The following is a 24,390-nucleotide window of genomic DNA, read 5'->3' on the forward strand; positions in this document are numbered from 1 at the left end:
AACACTGAGGCTTCCTTCCAGCCCTATCTGAAATCAGCGGTGTCTTAATTAAACTATTAATATAATTAGCTCTTTCTTTAATTGAATTTGCTGAGTCTTCCAAGAGATGGAGCATTGTGGGGAGGGGGAGATGACAACCTGAGTGCAGAGATGTGCAAACGCCGCAGCACTGATGCTTCTGCATGGTGACACAGCTGTGTGGTGACACAGGTGACAGTGGCACAGTGGCACAGACACCTGAATGCACACTTTATTGATGGCACAGTTGCATGGCTGCATGATAGCACAATGACACAGTTGCAGGATGGCCTGGCTGCATTGTGGCACGGCTGCATGGTGACAATATTGCATGGTAATGAAGCTGCCCAGTGAGGTGGTGGCACTGCTGCACAGTGGCCTGGCTGCATGCTGACAGTGTTGAATGGTAACAGAGCTGCCCACTAACACAGGGGCACTGCTGTACAGTGGTATGGCTGCATGGTGTGGCACAGCTGCACGATGACGTGGCTGCATGTCAGCAGTGATGCACTGGATAGTGACTGTGGAGGCACTGCTACATAGTGGCACGGCTGCATGGTGACATGGTGACACGGCTGCAGGAGGGGCTTTGTGCCCTCTCGTGGCTGTGCACGCAGGAGGCTCATCCCATCCCATCCCATCCCATCCCATCCCATCCCATCCCATCCCATCCCATCCCATCCCATCCCATCCCATCCCATCCTGCACAGCCGCTTTTCAACACGAGGAAATAAAGACCAGAACGCAGCGGAGAACCATCCCGGTTCACAGCCCAAAGGTTCCCCGGGGAAAAACACGAAGGGAAGATGATGACGAGGAAGTGAATCTGTTATCGGGAGCAGTTTGATAAATAAAAACGCATCCAAAATCCACGCGGCACTTGCCAGCTCTTGTTGAGTTTACGCAAGTGATTAGAAAGAGGAACTGTTTCACTCCGGGCGAGAGCTGGTGGGAACAGTTCCAGGCCCGTGTTTGGGCTGGGGGGGGGGAAAGTTGTTGTTGTTGGAAAATGCCAATTTGTCAAAATGGGAACGTTTGGCAGGAATATATCCGTGCTGACAAACTTCTGTCTGCACACAGCCAGGGAGGCTCAGGAAAGGCAGCAGGGCGAGTGCATCACCCACACTCGTCATCCTCATGCCAGGAGGATCCCGTGGGGCTGGTGCTGCTTTGCAGGGCTGTATTTTGGGGCTGTATTTTGGGGCTGCCTCTTGGTGCTGCTGCCAAGCTCTGCCCTGTTTCTCACTGCAGCACGGGGCAGGATGAAAAGAGCGGTGGCAGGTTTGGGGGTCTTGTTGCCATCAGGAGTGGGTCTAGGGATCATAATTTCCACCTTCAGCCAAAAAAAATGCTGTTCTAAAATGGGCAGCTCTGATGTTCTGTGTTCAGTGCCCCCTGTACACCTTGAGTGGGGGCCTGCAGCTGTCCCCCAGGGGCTCGCAGGGTCCAGGAGCCTCAGAGCTGCCCTGGAGGAGGCAGATGAAAGTATCCAGGGCTGACACTGGTGTTATGGATGGGCTGCGGGGAGCGGCGTGCAGACGCTGTTGCGGATGTGGAAGGAGCCTCCGCTCTTCCGACCCTGATGGATGAGATGTGAGGGCCGACGCCGCGCTCACTGCATCATCACTGCTTCCACCTCTGCTTGGGGCAGAGGGTTTTAGAGTCCTGCAGATGGATGTCTGTGCTATGGGAAGGGGAAGCATTGCTCCCCAAGGCCAGGGGGACACAGGGTCTCGGGGAGGGGAGGGGCACTGCCATTGTGCAGGGGAAGATACGTGGCCAAAGGAGTTTTTAGCAGAAGTCCATCAGGAAGAAGTGCTCCTACCACATTGGTGATGCGCAGAACTAGAAGGTGGACAACAGAAAGGGAAAGCACCAGAGGGATCCCCCTCTGTGTTTGGGGGTGTTGGGCAGCCCCAGCCCATGGCAGCACCCAGAGGTAGCTCAGCCCTGGAGGGAGGAGGCACTGGGTTCCCCTGCAGAACCTCTCACCTCGTTTTCCCTTTATTACAACCTCTCTTGAAGCCCTTGGGCTCAAGCAGTTGAATTCCAACAAGGTCCACATAGAGAAACACCATCATGGTTCTGCATGAACTCACTGCTCCCCTCACCCATCCTTCTTTCCCATCCCAAATGCTCACCCCTGAGCAGGATAGGACTCAATAATGCCCTGAGCATTCCCCCAGCCCCTTTCCCAGAGCCCCCTTGGCTGTGCAGGACACAGGCATGAGCCGCCGTGGGTCTCCTGAAGTCTGTTATTACAAAGAAAGAAAGAAAATTGCTCAAGGGATCAGTGGGGATAAAAAACGCTTTAGCAACACAGGAGATCATTTAACAGGTCACCTCCGCCACGGAGTTCGCCCAGCTGATAAAGGCGAGTAAACTTATTAAAGAGCACACAGCTTGATTCGAAACGGCTGCTCCCAAACAGCCAATTACTCCGAGCCGTTCCAATCCAATTAGGAAGGCTGTTTCCCTGATTATGGCGGTGTGTTTTACAAATACGGCACAGCTCCTTGGGTTCAAAGAGCAAACCATGAAAGGGGGTTTGGAGAGGGGCGAGCCAGCACCCGCAGCCAGGGGAGGAGCAGGGAGGCAAATTCAAACCTGTATGCAGGGATGAAGGTCCCTATGTGCAGGGATGTAGGTCTCTATGCACAGGGATGTGGGTACCACTCTGTATGGGGATGGCTGAGTCCTGCAGGCAGCCATGCTCACTGGAGGAGCAGCCCAATGCTCAACCCTAAAGCTTTAAAGCCCTGTACAAGCCAGCCAAGGAGACAGAGTGCATCTCCTTGGGAGTACCCACCAGGGTCTCTGTCCCAGTCACCTCACCAGGGTCCCAGCAAAAACCACCCCATTGCAACCTCAAGGTAATAGCACGGAGGGATCTGCCCCCATCTTCACTGCAGGGAGAGGCAGTGCATAAAGGGAGAAACCTGAGGTGGCTCTTCCTGAGCTCAGAGCTTGCTGGGGCCAGGCTCTCTCTGCTTGGATGGATGTGAGTGTGAGGAAGAAGGAGGAAGAAAGAACTGTATCTCTTTCTAACCAGGACTGCAGGCGCTGCAGTGCAGCAAATGGATCCAATCCAAGAGTTGGAGTTTCCCATTGCATTGAAGGAGACACAGTGAGCCCATCACCATGGGCACTGAAATTAACCTGCGGGCTCCATCCTCATCCCAACAGTGCAGTGGGGTTTGGGAAGGGCTGCATGGCTGCATGGAGCCAGGAGTGGGGCTGGAGCTCCTCAGTGCCTTCACCACCATCCAAACCTTCACCGCAACCGCTCCAACGGGTTCGCTGGCACGCGGCCACCTCTGGGGTGTAGCACAGCCCCTGTTATTAAAATGTGTGACAGCAGCTCAAGATGGAAAGTGAAGTTGTACATTCTCCATCTGAAACTCCGGGAGGAATTTCAAGCAGGGGAATGCAATTTCCAGCCTGGAGGAGAGCCAGCAGCGCCAGGGCGAGATTTTTCTTAATATGGTTTTGCAAAACTTGAACACAGAAAATTGCCCGTAGCTATAGCAATAAGAGCGAGCTGCAGACAGCCCCGCACAGCATCCACACTGCACCAGCAGCCCCATGCCCCAGCTCCTGTGCCACGCTCTGTTCAGACCCTGTAGTTCCTAAATAGTCACAGCACCTTTTGTAGAAGGCAAATGCTGGTGCTCACAGTGTTCTCCAGGCAGGAGGATGTTTACCCTGAGCTCTCACTGCTTGCAACAGCCCAAGGTTCAGCTTGGTGCTCTTCTACTCCAAAATGGCACTGGGGCAGTGGTGGGGTAGGATATGGGGTCCCAGAAGGGCGGCCCTATCCCCAGCTCCCCGCTGCCTCTGTGGCCGCCCGCAGCAGCGTGGAGCTGCCTGGCATTGGGCCATTGCATTTACAGTGGGAGCCTGCCCCCTGGTTCTGCTTTTGATTTAAATAATCCCAATAAGGGGATAGAGCAGCCAAAACCCACTGATATTTTATTATTATTATTATTATTATTATTTTTAAGCTTCAATTTTAAAAAAGCAATATCTGTGAAATGTGCGATTTTTATTAGAGTAGGCAGAGCTGCAGGGTATCAGACACAGCCTGTCCCTGCCCATACCCCCATCCCCAGGACTCTGGCTATTAACTGTGCCATCCTCCACTCTGCTCCCCAGCTTTGGCTCTGCTTTCCTTCTCATTCTTTCATGCAAAAGCAAACTGGAGGCTGAGTGCAATTACTCCCTTATTGGTGCCCTCCTGAGCAAAATCTCAGCAGCAATAACAGCTTCACATCAGCCTGGAAGCAAAAAAAAAAACATGGGGAGTGGGAAGGCACAAAAACAAAGGCACGTTTTCTGTTGGTTTGCTGATAGCCAGCTTCTAGGCACAGGATTTTTCTATAGGATTTTTTAACCCTGTTGAGATATATGGGGTGCCATCCGGATGGAGCTGGCAGCTCACCAGAGGACAGTCAGGTTGCCCCCAGCCCAACAAAAACCATTTCCAGCTGAGAAAGTCACCCCTTGGAGAAGCCACCAAATATCACTGTGTTTGCAGGGGAAGAATTGCTGCAGCCAAAGCTGATGGAGCAGGAATGCAGCTGGCTGCAGCCTGGGGACCCCACCCTCATTAGCTGCCTCTCATTAGTGGCCCTTTGCCCCATGGTTGTTTCTGCCTGTCTGCCACGTCAGCTGGTGTGGTGTATGGTTGACTGACTGGCCAGTGGTATCTCAACAACTGCTTACCTGCTGCTTATGGGCGTAATAACTCAGTGGAACCATCATTATGTGTTCACTGCTGATCTCATTTGGAGTTAATTACATGCCAGATAGATGTATCTCTAATGTGCTTGGAAGCATCCCAATGAAGGCTCTGAGCAGCCATCGATGAACACGAACACCAGCGTTGGTGTTCATTTGCAGGTCTAAATCGATGGCATCCTCCAACTCAGCAAATGTGAGCTGCTCTAGGCAGCCCCACAGCCATTGCAGGGTGGGAAGGTTGGAGCACAGCTGGGCATCTCTGTGCCATACCACACCAGCAGAGCTTGTTGTCTTGGAGTGTGGAGCTGGGGTGACCCCCTCACCACTTGAATCCCCATGTGGGCACACAGAGCTGATCTCCATCCAGCACCATGTGCTCACACCAGGTTGCAGCCAGAGAGCTTCATGCTGCTGTGCCCAGCTTCTGCAGGAAGCACTTTGTTTCAAGCAAATCAGTTTACAAGTTTCCTCCTTTTTTTCACTGCAAAAAAAAAAAAAGCCACTTGTGGGCAGGGGGCTGCTTTGCTTGTTTGACTTCAAGCAAAACGTCACAAGGTGCAGATGGCCATGTTTACAAGCCTATGAAACACCAACATGCCCACCACTAACTCCTGGCTCAGGTTGGGGGCTGCTTTCGTTTGGCTTCAGTTCAACCACATTTCCAGTGGCCAAGTAGGGGTGGAAGTGTGGGATCCACAAGTGCAGGGAGTGAAGTGGAGCTCAGCCATAGTGGAACACGGAGTGAAGTTTTAGAGGAAGCATCTCAAATGCATCAAGGAGTAACAGCAGCATTTGGAAGATTCAGTTTGGAAAACCTAATCTTCAGGAGTTTGGCAGTAGCAAGAGAAGAACCCAGCTGCCACTTTGGGTCAGAAACATGACTTCCAACCCCCACAGAGTCCACTGCCCAAGAAGCCACACCAATGGTTTGAGCTATGCATGAAGCAACGTGTTCTCTTTGTCCCTTTTCATTGCTCCGGGCTTAACTCTATAAACCCCCCTATGACAGCAAAATATTTCCCCATTAAAGAACAACTAATGAACGTGTAACTAATCAGGTAATGAACACAATGAGCTCATGCTCCTGTTCCCCCAAGCTGCCACGTGCATTATGTGCACTCCGGAACTGCAGCGTGGAAATCAACACAGGGGCACTCACGGGTCATGAGCTGGGTGGGAAATATCCACATCATGGAGAGGTTTGGGGTGATAAGAAGCAAAGAGCAAAGCTCTCCGATCCCCATACATACCCCAAAGCTCTCCCACCCTATGGGTCCCCCAAATCTCTTCCATCCCCACCAGTCCCCATGGATCCCCATGCCATGCTCAGTGGTGAGGGTTGATCTCCCATCTCTCACCATCTGCAGAGCACGTGCTGGAGCACTCAGCAGGGGGCTGGAAAGTTCCGAATAGAGGCGGGCATGGGGTCCACCTGCCGGCTGCAATACCTTCACACCAATAAAGTGCAGGTGCTGGGGGGATTGTGTGCAGTTATTTGCATGCTTCAATAGCACTGAGATCGTGCTTCCTACTGCCTGACCCCCTCCTAGCTCACACGTGGTAGGAAGCAAGTTTGCAAAAGGCTGAGCTTAGAGACAAAAGCCTCTTGGTGAGAATCCCTTTTCCTGGTGACAGTAGGCATCTGGTTCCTATAGCATGGGCACCCCATGTGCTGCCTGACCCCATGGTGCAGACTAGTGCAGCCCCATTGGAAGGAGAGGGGCTGTGTCTGGAGCTGGGCTAATGACAGCAGCTTTCAGGCAGCTCAGCCAGCCCCTGGTGTGTCTGGGAGGGATGGAGCCAGGACCGGAGCTGCAGTAACCTGAGGCTGCTCACAGAGAGCAGCTCTGGGGGGAGCATTTGTCATTCCTTGCAGGAATATGGTACCCACCAGCATCCCACGGCGGGCCCCATAGCTTTGTCTGGATAACAGGAAGGCTCATGTTGAAGGGAGGTGGAGAGCATCACAGGTGTCCACAGTGCAGGGTGCCAGTGGTTGGAAATAACATGAGTGTATAAAATCTGAGATGCTGGCAATGGGTTTAGCAACACACCAAGGGGATGTCCATCCCACACCCTGCTCCCTCAGCCAGGACCTGGGTCGGTGTGTTGGTACCAGGAGGGGACAGGTGCTGCCCAGTGGTGGAAGTAGCACTTCCTTGTTCTGCATCACATCTGGCAAAGGGATGCTGAGCTGGGTGAGGCATCTGCTCCACTCCAATACCAGCTCTATGATCCCTATAATGGTCTCTGTCGAGTCAAGTAGGAGAAGGGGCCACCTCTAAAGCCATTCTGCAGAATCTCCCCCTCCATGCCCTACACAGGAGATGGACAAGATCTGGAGGTTACAGGTAGGCAGATCCTCAGTGATTCCCAAATCCTGGGGCACCACCCATAGCACCCACAGGAGCAGCACTGACCCTTCCGGGCTCATGAGACCTGCAGGCACCTCAGTGTGGGTCCCTCTCTCCCTCCCCACAGCCCACGGGAGCCCATGTGGATGCCCTCCGGTCCTTTTTAACCTCAGATCTTTGGTATTATTAACAACATCCATGTGGGGCTCGCTCACCCGATGGGATAACATCTGGGGGATATTCATCACGACCACCGCGGGCTGCAGCCGCCTGTGCTCCCCGGGGAGCGGGATGGGTCACATCTGAGCCCTGAGCCGCTTGATGTGGAGTCATTAGCATGCACAGACTTCCAGCCCAATTACTTGACAGATGAAATCAAGATCCGTTGGCCTTATTGCTTGCATCTGGAGGGCCACATCCGTGCGCACGCCTCCTTCCTCCGGCCCGGCCCAGCGCAAACGCTCGATTCATCTGGATGTCATTTAACACCGCTCTGCATATGGGAACTCATCGAATGCGCTGCCATACAATTAGCCCTACACAACAGCAATTATCCACAGCACCTTCAGAGAGGGAGAAACACCCCATGGCATGACCTGTTCTGCTCTGCCCATTGGGAGCAACCCGCGGATTTCCTTCCCGCTGCAGTTGGGGATCAGATCGTGCCCACCCGCAGCTCGAGCTGCTGCCATTCTGCTGATGGATTTTGCACAGAGGAACAATTACACCTCGTTTCTACCCATTAACGCAATCAGCAGCATTGAGTGTGCTGTAAGAGAAAAAAACCTTAATGTTCTATTTGAACTATCCGAAGCTCTGAAGGCAGCACATGGATACAGCCCAAGCAGAAAGCTCCAAATCCCAGCAATTATGGCTCAGAAATGCTGGTGTGGGGCTGGGGCTGCTGGCACTGCTTGAACCATACTTCAGTTGTGCCCATGGACCTCTCCCAGTGCTGTTAATTGAGCAAAAGAGGTTTCTTGTTGTCACATGCGTTCTCAGCACTTTGCTGAGCCCAAGGGCTGGTGCTTTGGGGGTGAGACCATGTGAGGGTGTAGAATGGGAGCCTGCAAGATAGGAACCTGCAGGATGATAAACTGTAAGATGGGATCCTGTGGGATGGGATCCTGTGGGATGGGATGCCGCAGGAGCCAATGTCCTCGGCACAGAGCCTGCCCAGCTGTGCAGCCAGCTCTGTCCTGCGTAGGGGACAAGTCGTGGTGAAGGAATTCAGGCTCCTTTTTTCCCCCTGCAACCCATCTGTGCTTAATTTCTTTGGGGGTTTCACTCCAAATTCTTCAGATTCTATGGCAAATGCTTTGCAGTGCTCAGTTCAGTTTGCCTCAACGGCTGCCCAGTTTAGGGCTGCCTACACTGACCTTCCAAATCCATCAACAACCAACATCCAACAAATATGTAACAAATATTCAACCAATATCCAACTGTTTTCACCAGCACAGAGGCTGCAACAGCCTCTGTGGGGCTGTGGCAGCAGGGGACAATGGGTTTGGTATCAGAGGACCATACTGTACATCGCTGCTCCTATTCATTCTCCATTCCTGCTTGCGGAGCTCCGTGCAGGGAGCAGAGCACCCAAACCCTTCTGCAGACCCCTGGAAGAGGCAGAGCATGCCCTGCCCAGGGATAAGGCACAGCCATGTCCCATCCCACAGACCAGAGCTGTGAACTGAGAGGCAAACAGAGGCAGAATTCAGCTTTGCAAGAGCTCTGATGAAGGTGTATCACTGTTCTGTTTGCTCCCCTCATTTGTAGCAACAAATCGCTTGTTTTGCCCTAATTTTGCAATTACCACATGATAGCTCTGGGCTACAAGCAAACACTTCAGCCTGGGGAGTCATGCTGCAGCAGTATCCTGCACCGGGTCATTGCTAATTAGCCACTAATTTTACAGGCTGCTTTATGGCTTTGCAGTCTCTCAGTCTTCCCCATGGGCTGCATGTCCTTGAGGACACATGCCTGCAGCATGGCAGAGGCTGAGCTCAGGGCTGCAGCTCCTATGGCACTGCCCTGGTAAGGGGAGGGGGGTCAGGAGTCTCTCAAGGTCCACTGACACATGGAGGAGAAACTCAGATCCTGCTTGATACCACAGTGATCTGCTCCAACTGAGAGCAGCCCACATCCATGCTCAGTATGGCCCCGTTTCAAAGATTTAAGTGGTGTCTCAGCTTGACGTGGGCTGTCTGCGGGAGTAAGTTTCCTCCCCAGAGCATACATCCAAAGCTCTGTTTTGATAAGCATCAAGATACCGTGCTGGCCTCAAATGGAGAAATTAAACGAATACCTTGCATATTTTGTTGGCTCACGCACATGAGCAGCTGTAATTGAAGACACGACCCGTCTCGTCCTGCAGCGTATATTGACAAACTGCAGCTTCTTTTTATTTCCCCCCATTTCACCTACACCCAGGCAGAGGTGGTCACCTAAACCCACCTGGAAGCATCACTGTGGATGGGTTGAGAGCACAGAGTTGGAGTTGGGCTTGGGGGTCTCAAAAGGCTTTTCCAACCTTGATGATCCTATGGTCTGTGTGGGGTGGGCAGATGGGATGATCCACAGCTGGGGTCACCTCAGTCAGGCAGATGAGTCTGTGGCAAAAATTCACTTTTGCCCATATTTTGCATGGAGTGCCTATATGGATGGACAGATGGACAGGGGCATTGCTGAGCACACCCTAAGTATTCTGTCCCCCACCAGAGCCCAAGTGCTTGGCCTGCCAGAGTCAACAGCTTAAATTAATTGGAGATTAATGGGTTTGATCCCTCACTTTGATTTTATGCCTGCGAGATTCTTAAAGCACAGAGAAGTTAATTTCCAGCAGAGCAGTCGTGCTGCTGGCAGGCACGAGCAGGGCCATAAAATACCATCCCAGCCTCAAGACATCAGAGGGGAACAAAGATAGACCACGATGCAGGCAAGATGCACGCATTTAAGATCATCTCCTAAAGATGCCATGCAGTCCCAAAGTTGCGTGTCCGCAGCTCTCTGCTGTGCTGATTGCTTCCTCCTCCAGCAGATCGCACCACCGATTCCTCCTGATGGTTTTCCAGCCTTGGTTTTGCACCTAACACTGCTGCAGCTTTGCAGCCTCAGTGCTTGGTGGGGTTCCTCCCCCCATGAGGGTGCCCACTCAGAGGTGGCCTCTGCACCCGCAGCCCCGGAGCCGCTGTGGGTTTGGAAAAAATTCCTGGCAGTCCTCCCACTGCTTCCCTTCTCCTGAAATTAAAGGATAGAGCCGAAGCAAGCTCTCCATCTAAATTAAAACGAGCTATATTTACTGTTCATCCTAATTGAATTATATGAACTCCAAGCTGGATGATAAGCAGAGCCGTCCCTTGCAGTTCCTGAGCTTAATATGTTTTGCATTCAAACGAATGTACGGCAGTGTGTCATCGAGTTCAAAGCGGAGGAATTTGGTCCTGGGCTATTTTCCTTCTGCTTTGACAAGGTTAACCATGAAACTCGTGGGGTGACACAGGTACAGGCAGCCATGCCCCAGTGCCACCCCTGTGCCCTGGTACCATCCCCATTGTACCTAACAGAGGTGACACACAGCCCATAAGGGAGGGATGCTGCTGTCCCCATCCCACAGTGAGACCCTGAAAGATGGGGTAGCAAAATGGACAGGGGTAGAGCAAAACAGAGCGATAGGACAGAGGTATCTGGAGGAATGGAGACATGCCATAGGCCCTTGTGCCATCAAGATGAACACAATTTGGAAAACTCATGCAGGAGGCTTCAATAAGACCACAGGGCTTTGCCAAGAGTCACACTCCCTATATTGCACTGTGTAAAAGCTAGACATGTAAGTCATGAAGAAAGCACTGTCAGGGTTGGCCAGTGCCAGCCAGCAAATATATAACAGTGGAAACATGAAATATTAATCACTGGTGCATAAAACAATAGGAAAAACCTGCCTCTTTGGGCAGCCATCAATCCTCACTCAGCAGGGAACATCAAGAGACGCTAATACCATACAGGTTCTGCTTAAATATTTGCCTTCCTTAATGCTCACGCAAGAAGCATTTGCTTTGAAGTTGAAAATAGACTGTAAATGTCTTTTGTGAGAGATGAAACATGATAAGACATGAAACTAGGAGGCTAAACTGTTAATCATGGTAGTTTTACAAGCAACAAATCATTACTGCAGACAGTGGTAGTGCAGCACCTAAAAGCACCACGTGGCTCATGGGACACCAGCACTGCTGTCCTGCTGTGTCTGCAGTGTCCCTGTGGCCACTGATGTCCAATGTACCCTGCAGAGCTGTGTGAGCATGAATGGCTCTTTTCACATTTTTAAGCAAAAGTTACATTTCTCAGTGGACCAATGTCATTTTGGGGGTGTGAGATCTGCTGCTGGCAACAGCAGTGGGGTTATGTTGGACCCTGCACCAAAGGGGGTTGCAGTGAGATACCCACAGAGCACTGCAATGGCACTGGGGCATCCCCAGCACCTTTAATAGAGTCATGGAATGGCTTTGGTTGGGAGGAACCTTAAAGATCATAGAACTGTGGTTGGAAGGGATCTTAGAGATTATCTAGTTCTAAAAGTCCTGCTTTTAAGCAGATCCATGCTGGGTTGTGGGATGCTCTTCCTTCCCCACACCAGGGGTGCTTCATCCCAGGCCCTGGGAGATCCAAGCAGGGAAAGCTGAAGAAACCAGGATGTGCTTAAGATGCAGATGAAGCCTTCAGCTCTTTGGGTGCTCTGTAGGGAAACAGGAGGATGTACAGGATGGGGCAGGATGAGTGCAGCTTCATCATCCCCAGGCCCAGCAGCACCCCAGGAACAGGCATTTCACACATCAGAAACACAGATTATGATTAGAAGCGATGTGCACTTGGGAGCAAGAGATAAGACCCCAAAGCAATCATGTAAGTATGACTGATTAACAAATAAACCCTCACTAATTGCCTTAAAAAGTCAGATCTCAGCATCCAGGGAAGAAAAAAAATAATTCTCTTTTCCTTGGGCTAAACATTTTTCTAGCAAGCTCAGACCTGCTCTGACGAGCTCCAGTCATTATCTCCCTAATTAACACACACCACAGACTGCAAGTGAATTTCTCCCTGTTATGGCTTGGGAAGGTTCCCTGTGATGGAGGAAACTTTGTGGATTAGGGCAATGAAAGTGAGTGGTGGCTGTAGGGTGGAGGCAGCCTGGCACTGAGATAGACCAGGTTATTATTGGTGAATGGAGTGAAATAAGCCCTTCATTCCCTCCAGCTGTTGGTGGATGTGTTCCATTAACAGGTGCGCTCCTCTCTGAGCCCTCCACCCCAGCTGAAACAAAATTGAGGACACACAGTAAAAGAAACCCTTGGCAGGCTGAGGGCTCCCCACCCAGCCAGCCTGCTTGAAGGAATAACAGTAATTAGAGCTTCCTAATGCCTGCAGGTCATTTTCTTTTTCCTTGCGTAACATAATTTCTATAGGGCTTGCTGGCTTTATTAAGAAAATTAATCTGGGGCTCACCGGGCTCTGGCTATTCGCCTTTCCACTGCCGGAGCTGTGCCAAGGAGGGTCAAAGAGGCAGCTCCGCCCCATGACATGCAAATAGGAAGAAAAAAAATAATTAAACAATTAAAAATGGAGGTCAGCCGGAGGCTACAGGGGAGGAAATTAATGATCTTTTAAACAACCGGGGAAGTTTACATAGGCCTGCTAAAGTAATTCGATTTCTGTCTTCGGAGCCCTTGATGGTATTAAAGCCACGTCGCCAATCTGGGGCCTCTTTTGCCCAACTAAGCAAAAGCTTCTCGTTAAAGCAGAACTGAGCACAGCTGATGGGGACCTGCGGGAGGCTGCAGCCTTACAAGGGGCTGGGAACGGCGCTGGCACCCTCCTGTGTCTGCAGCCGAGCACTGCAAGAGGCGCCGGAGCATTGCGGGGTGTCCCTGCTGTCCGCTCCCTGTGGCACTGCAGAGTTCTGATAGCCCAAATCCAACTTTTGGGGTGGGGGGAGCAGGATGGGGACGGAGCTGGGGATGAAGATGGGGCTAAGGATGTGGACAATCTCCCCTCCAACCTCTGGATCTTGATTGAGGTCACCAGGCCAGAGGTGAAGCAGCAGATCAAGGGATCAATGAGCCGGAAGCTGATTAGCAGTCAGTAACAGAGCCAGGAGAGGCTGAATTCACCCCAGGACAGCTGGGGACAAAGGCAGCATCGTGGGGATGTAAAGCCTGGCAGAACCAGCCCCAGCCAGGAGCTGGGAAGCTCACCGAGAACACACTGTGTTGTTTAGGTTGTTACCTAAACTCAGCTGTGGATGAGCTAAAACACGAATCTAAGGAACAATGAAATGGTGACCAAAGGCCTCTAAAGCATCAGCATCTCCCTTTTCAGACAGCAAAAGCCAGGGTAAAGATAATAAAGCCCCCACCAACTCCAAACCATTCAGGTTGCAGAGCCCCAATGCTGGGTGCTCTGCTGCTCCATATCTACTCTTCACATCTCAGGTCTGGAGGTCCAGAGACACAGAGGAAATCTGCTGGCAGGTCACTGGCTGGCACTTTGGGAAGGCAGAATGGATCCATATAGTAATGCCTTGAACAGGCCCTGCTCCTGCCTCCTGCAGGGCCTCACCGTGCTTCAACCACCACAAAAACCTGCAGAGAAGTGCCCCAGGGTGAACCCCCCCCCCCAGCACCATGGTGCCAGCAGAAATGCTTTTCAGAAGAAAAAACAACTATCTCTCCAATACAGTGAATCAGTGCTTTATTTTCAGTGTTTGGAGGTACCTGGCTAGCAGTGAGGAGCTGGCACAGTGCACTTCTAGGTGCCAGAGGGGTTTGAGGAGATGAAATGAATGCAGAGAGAAGCCTCTAAAGTGCCCTGAGTGCAGCCGAACCGTAGCATGCATTGAGCAGAGATGTAGTGCCAGACCTAAAGGTCAGACAAAGGAAAATCATTCTGCACTGATGTCAAAGAGGAGGATTTGGTTTCTGGGCAATGAACAAAGCAGGATGGTGAGGGAAGGCCACAAATCAGGCCCTGAATTAAGGAGGAATCAGTGCCAGAGCCCTTTTGAGTGTGGAGGGAATGCAAATGTGATTCGTAAAGCCTGAGTAGTGTGAGGTGCAGTCAGAGGGCTGGTTCTGGCCTCCCTGCAGCAGGGGGAACCGTTAACGTCACTGGGGTTACAACACAGTGACACAAATGGTGGGAGGCCGGAACCAAACCCCAAGGTCACAGTGAATCCAGAACAGCCTTTGCTATGTGCAAGATGGGCAAAGGGCTAAACACCTGGCTGCCATCCAGCAGGATCACAAAACATCACTGCCCTCACATCCCAGGGGGATTTACAGAGGACAATTCATACCATGATCCCAGCCCAGAATAGCACCAGAGATTAACCCGGATTCTGATCTCAGCTAATCCAGCAGGAGATGGCAGCAGAGCAGCTCTGGGTGGCAGTGGTGATGGGTCACAGCCCACCCTTCTTGGCCGTGATGGTGACAGACCTGGCACGTGCTGCTTGCCATGGGCAGAGGAAGGGATGCTTGGGAGGAGGGATGGTTGGGGAGGGGGAGAGGGCAGGTGAAACAAAGAGCTTGTGCCAAACAAGCCCTGCCAGCATGTGCAGCCCAGCAGCCCTTCTCCCCAACCCCAGCTCCCTCCCAGCACCCAGGACTGAGGTGACCTGGAGCAGGGAAGCAGACTGGGAAACCAGGGGCCCCATCACAGCCTCTGCCCCCAGACACCCTGGCTGTGAGAACAGCCCCTTGCATTGGCCATGTAGAGCAGCTCGCTTATTTCTCCTGTGGGTCTTTGTCTGATTTGCCTAAAAGAAGAGGAAGAAAGAAATCAGGGCCTGCATTCCTTGCTCCAGAGCCCCCAGCCCATTTAATGCAGTTACTTTGCCACACACAGCATTGCAGTCCAATACACAGAACAGTACAGCACAGCTGGGAGCTGCCCTGAACACAGATGCAGCCTCTGAAATTGCTTGTTATATTTTTTATGACACTATTATGCAAGAAGCACAGTAACCATACAGGAAGGAAGCACTGTCCTCCCTGCACTTCCTCCCTATGCACAAAGCAGAGGCAATACCCACACCTGCACATGACTGCTGTTGGGAAGGAAAAGCCCCATCCTCCAGCAGCCTCCTGTCCTGCTGTGCAGGATAGGGACCTGCAGCCACCTCCATCACCCTGCATTTAACTGAGCAAGGTCCCCATGGAGCCTGACCAAGCTGAGATGTTTGGGATTTGTTTAGCACTGGGAGCAGTGCATCCCCTTACAGCATGGCCAGGCTTCAGAGACTGCCCCCAGGCAGCCACCAAACCCCATCCCTCACCTTTAGGGACGAATTTGAGCGAGCTGCTGAATATTCAGAACCGGGACTGCCCTCGCTTGGGGCCGTCATTGAGGAACTCATGGCCCAGCCCGTTGCCGCACTTGCCACAGGACACCTGGCAATGTAAAGCGAGGGTTTAAGTGAAAACATGATGATGTGAACAAGTGAACAGGTGATGTTAAGAAAAGAGGATTTGGGGGTTTCTTTGGGGGGGGCTGTTTCATAGTCATCACCTTTAAGGCCCCCGGACGCTCCTTGCGCTTGGCCACGCTGTCCTCGTGGATGGTCTCGGTGAAGGCCGGCCAGGGGGATGAGTGCTCGTATTTGGCACGGCTGGAGAACAGCTCATAGCCACAGCGGGCACATACATACACACCTGGGGAGGACGGCACGAGGAGATGAGCCGCAGGGATCCCCGCTCGTCCCCAGCCGCCCCGCGCCCACGTCAACCACCACGGGACTAACACGTGTGCTGGACTTCAGCCACCACGGACAACCGCCAGCCCCAAAGAGCCGGCAGCGAGCGGGGCCGTGGGGGCCAGAATCCGCCATTCCTACACGGGATCCCCCACCACCAGCACCAGCACCAGCACCAGCACCAGCACCCGGCCCCGCTCACCCGGCTCGAAGTGGTCCTTGAACACTTCCCCTCCGAAAAACGAGCAGAACGACATGGCTCCGTCCGCTGCCGCCCGGCCCCGCCCCGGTACCACCCCCGGTACCAGCACCGCCCCCCGGTACCGGCACGGCCACGAGGCCGCGAGGTGGCGCCGTGACGCAGCCCCGGGGGGGTCCCGCGCCGGTGTCTGGGTTTCTGGGAGCTGTGAGCCCCGTCCGGGGCACCACGCGTGTCCGTGTGCCGCGTGGGGTCGACACGCGGCTCCTGAGCCCCTAACGGCGGGGCTACAGCCGGGCACGGGCGGCTTCTTCAGGATCAGGCAGGGATGGGGAGGAGGATTAGCTCCTGCAGGATCAGGGAGGGATGCGAAGGAGGATTGGCTGCTGACAGTAATTAACCCGCGGCAGCACCGGGACCGGCTTCAGGGCGGACTCAGAACTGCCGGCCCACACTGTCCCCTCCCGCGGGGCACTGAGCCGAACGAGCCGTGCTGGACCGGCCCCGGGGCGGAGCTCGGTGGTGCGGGGCGGAGCGGGGCCCGGCGCGGTCCTGCGGATGCTCCGGTACCGGCGGCTGGAAGGGGCAAAGCGCAGCCCGGCCACTGCTTATCCAGACCCCATCCCGAGACTGGGAGCGGGTCCGACCGCTCACCTCCAGCGCCGGCTCCGGCCCCGACTCCGACCTTCCCTGCCCAGCATCGACATCAGCCCTTTGATACCAGCAGCGGCTCAGGATCCTGTCCTCCTCCTCCAGAACCGGGACTGCCCCACACCTGCCCTTTCCCCCGACACCGTTCTCCACGGCAGCACCGGCATCGCTCGTCCTTCCACGGCACCGGGACCGACCCATCCCGGCGGCACCGAGCGCTGCCGTCCGGGACAGGTATGGGAGTGCAGAGTGGTGCTGTGTGCGATGTGCTGAGCTCAGGGCTCCAGGGGAAGGAGGTGGCAGCAGCCCGATGTGCTGCAAGGGAACAGCTCTGCTGTGAAGGTGAACTGCAGGCTGTGGGAGGCGATGAGCTGTGCGTCGCTTCCTTTTCCTTCTGATATACCTGGCACCACGAGCTGCTGGCTGTGTCTGAGTTATTACTGAATGATTCAGTCCATGGGCTCTCGCTGAGATTGCGCTTCCTTGCTGCAAGAGCGAAAACGCCAGGGCCTTTGGGACAAGTGCAGGTGAGTGTCCCAAGGAGCCACTGCTGCAGGAGCCCCAAGGCCTGGAGCAAAGTGCTTCTATGGGCTCTGATCCTTAATGACAACGGACACGGCCACATCTCTCAGTCAGGAGCAGAGCCGGGGGGTCGTCATGTGCAGACCCCAGCACTCCCTCTGGATGCTGCCGTTTCAAATTAGGTCAGGCGTGTGTCTCGGGCTCAAGCACGCTCCACTCGAGCCCCAGGGATTGATGGTTTGTGGCAGGCACGGGGCAGGGCTGGGGGAGCTGAGGACGCTCCTTGTGGCTGTGTGTTTTAGAAGGTGCCTCCTTTGTAATTCACTGACAGCAAACGAGAGGGAGGGGCAGGGAGTGCTCCAAACACTGCATGCACCTCTGGGCACAGGTTTCCAGCCTCATACAGCCAGAAAGTCTCTGATTCAGCAGCATCACCTGTCCAGCCCATCTTGTGCTAACTGGAGGCTTGTCAGGAGGGGAATCCATGCTTATGCTCAAAGCTGTCCGTTGTTGCTGAGGAGCAGACTGCACTTGTCAGATTTATGTCCTTAGCCTGCAGTGTGACTTCCATCAAAGTCCTTAATCATGGGATAATGCGGGGAGCTCTCCAGTTACAGCTCTAATAGCCTGGACAGTTTGATTCCTGCAGCCGTATATTGTGAAGATAATTAGAAGAGGGATTTCCAACTTGTTTGGCTGGCTGAAAGAAGCCTCAGAGATGAGGCAGAGCTCTGCCATATCCCCATGAGCAGTGCCAGCCCTGTTCCAGTGAGCAGCCATTGGCAGCTCTCATTAACAGGAGAAGGCTGCTGGAAATTAATTTGACAATTAACTCTCCTCAATTTTACAATAGAAGCAAACATTACTTTGGTAGTGGCCCGCCTGGGAGGGTGTGGGTGTCATTTGTTGGTGTGAGCCAATGCTGAGCAGTGAAGCACAGCAAAAGTGCTCAGTGCTGTGTGTGTCAGGGGAGCATTTTGGGGGGAGATGTTCAAAGGCACCTGGCAGGCACAGATTGCAGCTCGTGGTTGTTTGCACCAGGTTTCGCTCACAGCCTTGCATCTGAAGCAGAAACGGTCAGAAATTAGAAGGATGGGTCTGGCTCAGAGGCTTTCTGACCTTTGTAGCCATGGTCCAGTGGCACATGCCCCAAGCAAAGCTCCTTCAATAGGACATCCCATGCAGCACCACTGCAGTGGTTCCATTCCCACTGTTCCATACAGTCCTAGCCTCCCTCGCACCCCAGAGGTGGCTGCACTGCAGTGTGTATAGCCCCCGCTGTACTTGACGTCCCTGCCAGATGAAAACTCCCGTATAAACCCAAGCTATTATTATCTCAGTCTTCCACAGTACTAATGGTCTCTCAGGAAACAGTCATTTTCTTTTCCATTTTCTTTTTTAAGCTTTCTATAACCTCAAGAATTCTGGAGAGGCGGTAACCACAGCAGAGCTGGAGTGCCCCTGACCAGGCATAGGGAGCAACAGCCGGGCAGCTCCCTCCGAACACTGGGGATTTCTGGTAGGTATTGCTGAGGGCTGAGGAGGGCTGTGGGTGGCACTGAACCACCAGGCTGGTGCTACAGGCTGAATGGCACCTGCCCCAGAGCACAGGTGCTGGGTTCACTGAGTAAATGCAAGGAGAGCACTCTTGGGACTGGGCACGTCCTGCTGGAGTATGGCAGCAGAGCAGGGATGAATCTTGCACTGGATCCCATGGGCTGTTAGCTCCAGAAGCTGCAGTGTGCTCTCTCTGAACATCATGATTATTTGGGGTTAACAGTTGGCTCATGTAAATGAGGAGCAAAGTGAAAGCCACGAAGCATGAGATTATATAAACGGAGCTGAAGGCAGCTGCGACGCAGCCTGTAATTAATTCATGGTAGGAAAGTGCTTTGAAGATCTCAACGAAGCAGATCCCAGGCACGAGGCAGCCTCAGGCTCATCCCCGCTCCTGTTGTGGGGATGCTGCAAGCAGAGGGGCAGCGGTGGAGGTCAAGCACCCCAAAGAACCCGCTGGCAGTGGCAGCTCTGTGTCCCCAGAGGCATCCAGGCCATGGCAGCCTTGGGTTCTTGGGCAGCGATGTGCTGCACTTCAATGTGGCACTGAGCTGAGCTGCTCCCTCCTCTTCCCTTGGCAGCACCGCCGGCGATGCGAGCAATGGCAGACCAGGCTGCAGTGGCGGCGGAGGCTTCTCCAACCCTGGTACCATCCCCAGGCTCTCCTCGACACAGGGACATCAGTGGCACAAAGTCCCATCCCTCCAGCACCAGGGAGAATGGCAGTGGTGGAGAGGGCAGTGGGACCCTATTCCCCATGGAGGGGGACACGAAGCCCCTCTCCATGCTCCTGGCTGACGTCCCACGGGGTCCCCAACCACGGCTGGGCCCATCCAAGTCCCGCACAGCCCCATCCTCCCCCAGCGTGTCCCCATCAGAGAGCCGTGCCGCGCTGCTCCGGCTGCGGGAGGCCAGGCTGGAGGACACCAGGAGGCGGCTGTCGGAGGCCGTGCAGGAGCCCCTCAGCCGTCTGAGCCGCCTGATGGCCGAGGAGAGCAGCCCTGCAGGCCGGGCAAAGGCAGAGGGCAGCTTGGGGCGAGGGGAATCAGGGGGCAGAGGGGATGGGGGGCAGCGGGCGTGCGACTGGAGCCCCTGGGAACCCACCCTGAACTGCCGCTATGAGATCTGCTCCTACGGGGATGTCATCCAGGTGGTGGAGGTGGCACAGCACAAGGCCGAGCCCCCGGAGCAGCCACCGCCATCAGCCCTGCCAGGGGGCACAGTGCCAGGCCGGGCCTTGGCCTGTGTCGCACTGCTCACCTATGGTTACCTGGTGCTGCCGCTGCCGCCCTATGCTGCAGGCCTCTGCCTGGGCCTCACCTGCGGCGTGCTGCTGGGCCTGCTCGCTGTCCTGCTCCTCCTGCTTAAGCCGCCACCGCTGCCACGTCTGCGCCACGAGCTGCTCCCACACACCCCACGGGGAGCCCACGGCCTGCAGGTAGGAGAAGGGCAGCAGTGGGCATTGTGGGGTGGGTATGGAGAGCCCACAGCTGGCCGGCTCTATCCCTGCAGGGCTGGCTGAACCAGCTGCACAGCTATGATCCCGAGCTGTACCACCCGTCACTCACACACTCAGTGCTGGCCACGCTGGATGGAGCCACCCTCAAGCTGTCCTACCCCAAAAGCAACATCCCGCGTCAGGCCACCTTCGCAGAGGAGATCCTCGATGTCGCCTTCGTCAGCCATCGCTGCTACGATATGAGCGGTGCCAAGGTGCCCTGGGAGCAGGGATTGTCCCCTTGCATGGACCCTGCAGTGCCTCATGGCTCCTCTTGGTGTTGCAGGTCTCCCTCTGTCCCCCTGGCTTGGCCCGAAAGCGACTATGGAACAAGAAGTACCCCATCTGCATCCTCTTTCCAGAGCAGACAGACACAGAGCACGGCAGCAGCAATGAGCATGGCACAGAGCTTCCAGGGGATGAGGGGACGAGGAAGCCACAGGCACCTGGCCAGGATGTCCCAGGGGACTGTAGGGAAAGGTGCCTGTACCTCTTTGGGAGGACAGGAAGGGAGAAGGAGGAGTGGTACCATCATCTCCTGCGAGCCTGCCATGGGACCCCCAGCAGCAGCCGTGGTGAAGCTAAGCCAGGTAACATGTGGCCTCTGGGAGGGGTCCAGAGCCATGTGCCAGGAGGATGGGCTCTGGGTAGGCACCAGTGAATGGGGAGGGAGATAGAGGAGCAGGAACGGGGCTCACCTGCCCAGAGCCCTCCAGCCTGGAGGATTCCCTTTCTGCAGCATAAGGTGTGTGTGCATGGCAGCCATGCAGCACATCAGTGCAAGTGCATCACGGCACGTCATCCTGCACACATCACCTCTTGCTGCAGCCAGACCTGTGCATGTCCCCATGTCCCCAGGCAAAGAACCAGCTGCACAGAGCAGTGCCAGCAGCATTAGTGGGAGCACTGAGGACATCCCCTCTGCCATCAGATCCAAGGAACTGGTTGGAATTTTTCAGCAGAAGATTTTTCTGGATTACAGCACCTACATGGCCCAATTTGTACCAGCAGAGACAGGGAGCAGCCCAGAGCAAAGCCCCCCTCACAGCACACTGGGCAGCCCTGCAGCCACCAAGGTGAGACCTGAGAGCTGGATGCAAGCACTGAGGAGAGCCAATGAATCACATGCACTGTTGTCTCCCAGCCCTGGTGTTCATCTCCTCCCTCATGGAACAGCAGTTGGAGCAGCTGAGCTGCAGCACAGGGCCCCAACCCACTGGCTCCTAACTGACTCCAAGCACTTGTGGCTTCTCCCTGCTCACAGCTCAGTGAGGACACAGCTGGGTGCAGCGAGGGCTGCGTGGCCTGGGTGAATGCACTGGTAGGACGCATCTTCTGGGACTTCCTCCGGGAGCGATACTGGGCTGAGCAGGTATCCTGCAAGATCCAGAAAAAGTTGAGCAAGATCAAGGTGAGAAGCAGGAATGGTCACAGGAGACTGCAGCACCCATGGGAGCCCTGTCCTATCTCCTTCATGGGTGCCAGGCTGCAATGACCATCCCCATGTGGTTTCCCTCCTATAGCTCCCATATTTCATGAATGAGCTGAAGCTGACAGAGCTGGACATGGGCACATCCATCCCTTCCATCCTCAGCGCCTCCAAGCCCACCATCAATGACCGAGGTAAGAACCCTGCAGAGCAGCAGGAACACCAGGGCTGGCTCCATGGTGGCTGTTATCAAGGTGCCAGCCTGGATCCCAAGCAGAGAGGCTTTAGCAGGCACACAAGCAGCCACTGTAGCACTGATGGGGCCTCACTCCCTCTCTCCTTGGCAGGTCTCTGGGTGGATATGGAGGTCACCTACAGTGGCTCATTGCAGATGACCCTTGAGACAAAGATGAACCTTTGCAAGCTGGGGAAAGACAGTTCTGCAGAGGACAGTGGCCAGGTGGAGCCAAGCGGAGAAGGGTAAGATGCCCACACAGGGCTGGGTTTCACCCACATCCTTCTCTACCTGAGTGAGGTGAGAGGGTGCTGCTCCCATGGCATTGCACTGATGCGGCCATGGGCTCACAGGACCAAACCTCGGCTCATCCTGCTGGCAGACAGTGACGCAGAGTCATCCAGCGCCGGCTCCTCCGATGAGGAGGACATTGTCACTGCAGAATCTGCTGGAGCCCCAGGGGAGCGAGTCCTGCCACCCAGCACTGAAGGGTGAGGGGGAAATCCTGGGATTGAGATGCTGCGGGGTACAGGCGGGCACCCCACCACCTCATGGTGACCCCTGGGAAGGCACTCTTATCTCTGAGAGGTCTCATCATGCGGGTCCCCTCGTCTCAGCCATGTCAGCAGCAACAGCACGGGCCGGAAGATCCTGCGTTTCGTGGATAAGATTGCCAAGTCCAAGTACTTCCAGAAGGCCACAGAAAATGAGTTCATCAAAAAGAAGATTGAGGAAGTTTCCAACACACCACTGCTGCTGATGGTGGAGGTGCAGGAGCTGGCAGGCACCTTGACTGTGAACGTGCCACCACCGCCAACTGACCGTGTCTGGTACCAGCTCTCCTTCCTTCTGGGCCATGTTCATCCTCCTGCCATCTCCCCATCTCCCCATGGCTTGTCCAAGAAACCAGGGCTGGGGTGTGGGTTCATCTCGGGTCCCAGTTAGCCAGGGCTGCTCTCCCAAAGGGACCCTCAGACCATCCTGGTCTCCACCCAGGCCAAGCTGCAATACTGGGATGCATAGCTCCTACCACAGCCTGGCCACCTCCTCCTGGGACACAGGTCCCCAGAATCCAGCAGTGTGGCCTCTGGCAACCTGGTCATGTGGGCTGTGCCACATGTATGGGACATGATGCTTTCTGCCTCCATCCTCTTCCCTCACAGGTACAGCTTCCGTGTCCCACCCCAGCTGGAGTTGAAGGTGTGCCCAAAGCTGGGTGAGAGGGAGGTAACATTCGTACATGTCACTGAGTGGATTGAGAAGAAGCTGAAGCATGAATTTCAGGTGCCTGACCTCAAGGGCTGGGTTCACTAAAGGGCTGAGCAAACCCTGCCAGCTGTGGTACTCAAAATCAATTTCTTGTTATTCTGGATTCCTCTTCACAGAAAATTTTGGTGATGCCAAACATGGATGATCTCATCATTCCAATCATGCGTTCTGGCCTGAATTCTCAGCCACTCACTGGGGAGCTGCCCAGGGACGTACCAGCCAGGGGAGAGAAGAAGCTCTGAAGTGCAGCCCCGTGGGCAGGGTAGAGACACTGCAAATGGCTCAGGGACCTCAATGGGGCACAGCACAGTGGCCCGTGGTGACATCCAGTACTATGCTATGGGACCCGAGCATCTCAGTTCATCTCATCCTCAGCATCCTGCACTTTGTAGATGAGCCTGCTCTTCAAATATTGCAAGAAAAATTTCAGAGACAAAGCAGACCCAGGGGAAAGGGTTTGCTGAACAACCAAGAACTTCATGCACCTCCCACCAGCATCTCAGGATTCCTCCTAACCAAGTGGACAACTCCAGAGCAGCAGAGGGCTGGACTTTCCACTGTCTGATTCCCAAAGAGGGTGCAGGACACCCAGATGGGTTCTGCACTCAATGAGTCACAATCACCTTGGATCCAAGGCATCCCAACTCCAAGATGCACCACACTCCCCCACTAGCAGCTGGGCTGCAAGGAAAATGGGTGAGAAACTAATCCAAAATCCAAATAAATCCATCACTGGCCAGTCTTACCTATCAGCTGTGTTATTGTATGTGAGATCCTAGGGCTGCTGAGGGAGCCAGATGGGCCCAGGGGTCTTGTGCAGAGAGAATTCCATAGCTTGTGCTTCCAGCTCAACAAGAAGAGCTCGTAGATGGCAAAGGGACAGACTGTCAGTGAGGCTGGGCCTTCTACTCCCTGCTGGCACCTGCTCTGCTCTGGAAGAGAGGAAGGCGATTCCTTCACCGTGGTTTAAGTGAATACATGCAATGAAAAAATTCATTGGGCCATGGAAAGGGAGGATCCTGAGGGACAGAGTAGACACTTGGCTTCCCAGATAGCCCCCTCTCCATAAGAACCTGTTCCAGGTGCTACTTGTACCATCCCCAGTGGCTGAGGTGCCTTGAGGACACACTACTGCCCATAGTAAGCACACTGTACATGGGCAAGACACTCCTCCA

The 24,390-nt window shown here is 54.4% G+C and overlaps 2 protein-coding genes across 3 annotated transcripts; one reads left to right on the top strand and one right to left on the bottom strand.

Annotated features, from left to right (window-relative positions):
- Positions 1 to 13,836: 13,836 nt before the first annotated feature.
- On the bottom strand, positions 13,837 to 16,149 carry MSRB1 (methionine sulfoxide reductase B1). Its single transcript, XM_015876939.2, has 4 exons — positions 16,058 to 16,149; positions 15,672 to 15,814; positions 15,439 to 15,553; positions 13,837 to 14,919 (listed from the first exon to the last, which is right to left on the bottom strand). Exons 1-4 carry the CDS (start codon positions 16,110 to 16,112, stop codon positions 14,888 to 14,890), a joined length of 345 nt encoding a protein of 114 aa, XP_015732425.2. The 5' UTR covers positions 16,113 to 16,149; the 3' UTR covers positions 13,837 to 14,887.
- A 651-nt stretch (positions 16,150 to 16,800) lies between these two features.
- Positions 16,801 to 23,964, top strand: LOC107320748 (testis-expressed protein 2-like). Of its 2 annotated transcripts, XM_032447534.2 has the most exons (13): positions 16,801 to 16,939; positions 18,631 to 18,746; positions 19,366 to 20,222; positions 20,297 to 20,497; positions 20,569 to 20,872; positions 21,141 to 21,358; positions 21,547 to 21,693; positions 21,806 to 21,905; positions 22,059 to 22,191; positions 22,300 to 22,437; positions 22,564 to 22,776; positions 23,110 to 23,230; positions 23,332 to 23,964. In XM_032447534.2, exons 3-13 carry the CDS (start codon positions 19,377 to 19,379, stop codon positions 23,455 to 23,457), a joined length of 2,547 nt encoding a protein of 848 aa, XP_032303425.2. In that variant the 5' UTR covers positions 16,801 to 16,939; positions 18,631 to 18,746; positions 19,366 to 19,376; the 3' UTR covers positions 23,458 to 23,964. The 2 variants fall into 2 exon arrangements, with proteins under 2 accessions (XP_032303425.2, XP_085370140.1); XM_085514014.1 differs by lacking the exons at positions 22,564 to 22,776; positions 23,110 to 23,230; positions 23,332 to 23,964 and having other exon boundaries at positions 22,329 to 22,450.
- Positions 23,965 to 24,390: the final 426 nt, after the last annotated feature.

Source organism: Coturnix japonica, chromosome 13 (genome assembly GCF_054131305.1).
Source record: "Coturnix japonica strain WE chromosome 13, WE-NBRP24, whole genome shotgun sequence".
NCBI lineage: Eukaryota > Metazoa > Chordata > Aves > Galliformes > Phasianidae > Coturnix > Coturnix japonica.

What these genes read in the sequence shown, in the direction of transcription:
- LOC107320748 (XM_032447534.2), top strand. Translation starts at nt 19,377, where the DNA reads ATGCGAGCAATGGCAGACCAGGCTGCAGTGGCGGCGGAGGCTTCTCCA. An exon ending in ACGATATGAGCGGTGCCAAG is followed by an intron (nt 20,498 to 20,568) that starts GTGCCCTGGGAG and finishes TTGGTGTTGCAG; the next exon opens with GTCTCCCTCTGTCCCCCTGG. An exon ending in AGCTGAAGCATGAATTTCAG is followed by an intron (nt 23,231 to 23,331) that starts GTGCCTGACCTC and finishes TCCTCTTCACAG; the next exon opens with AAAATTTTGGTGATGCCAAA.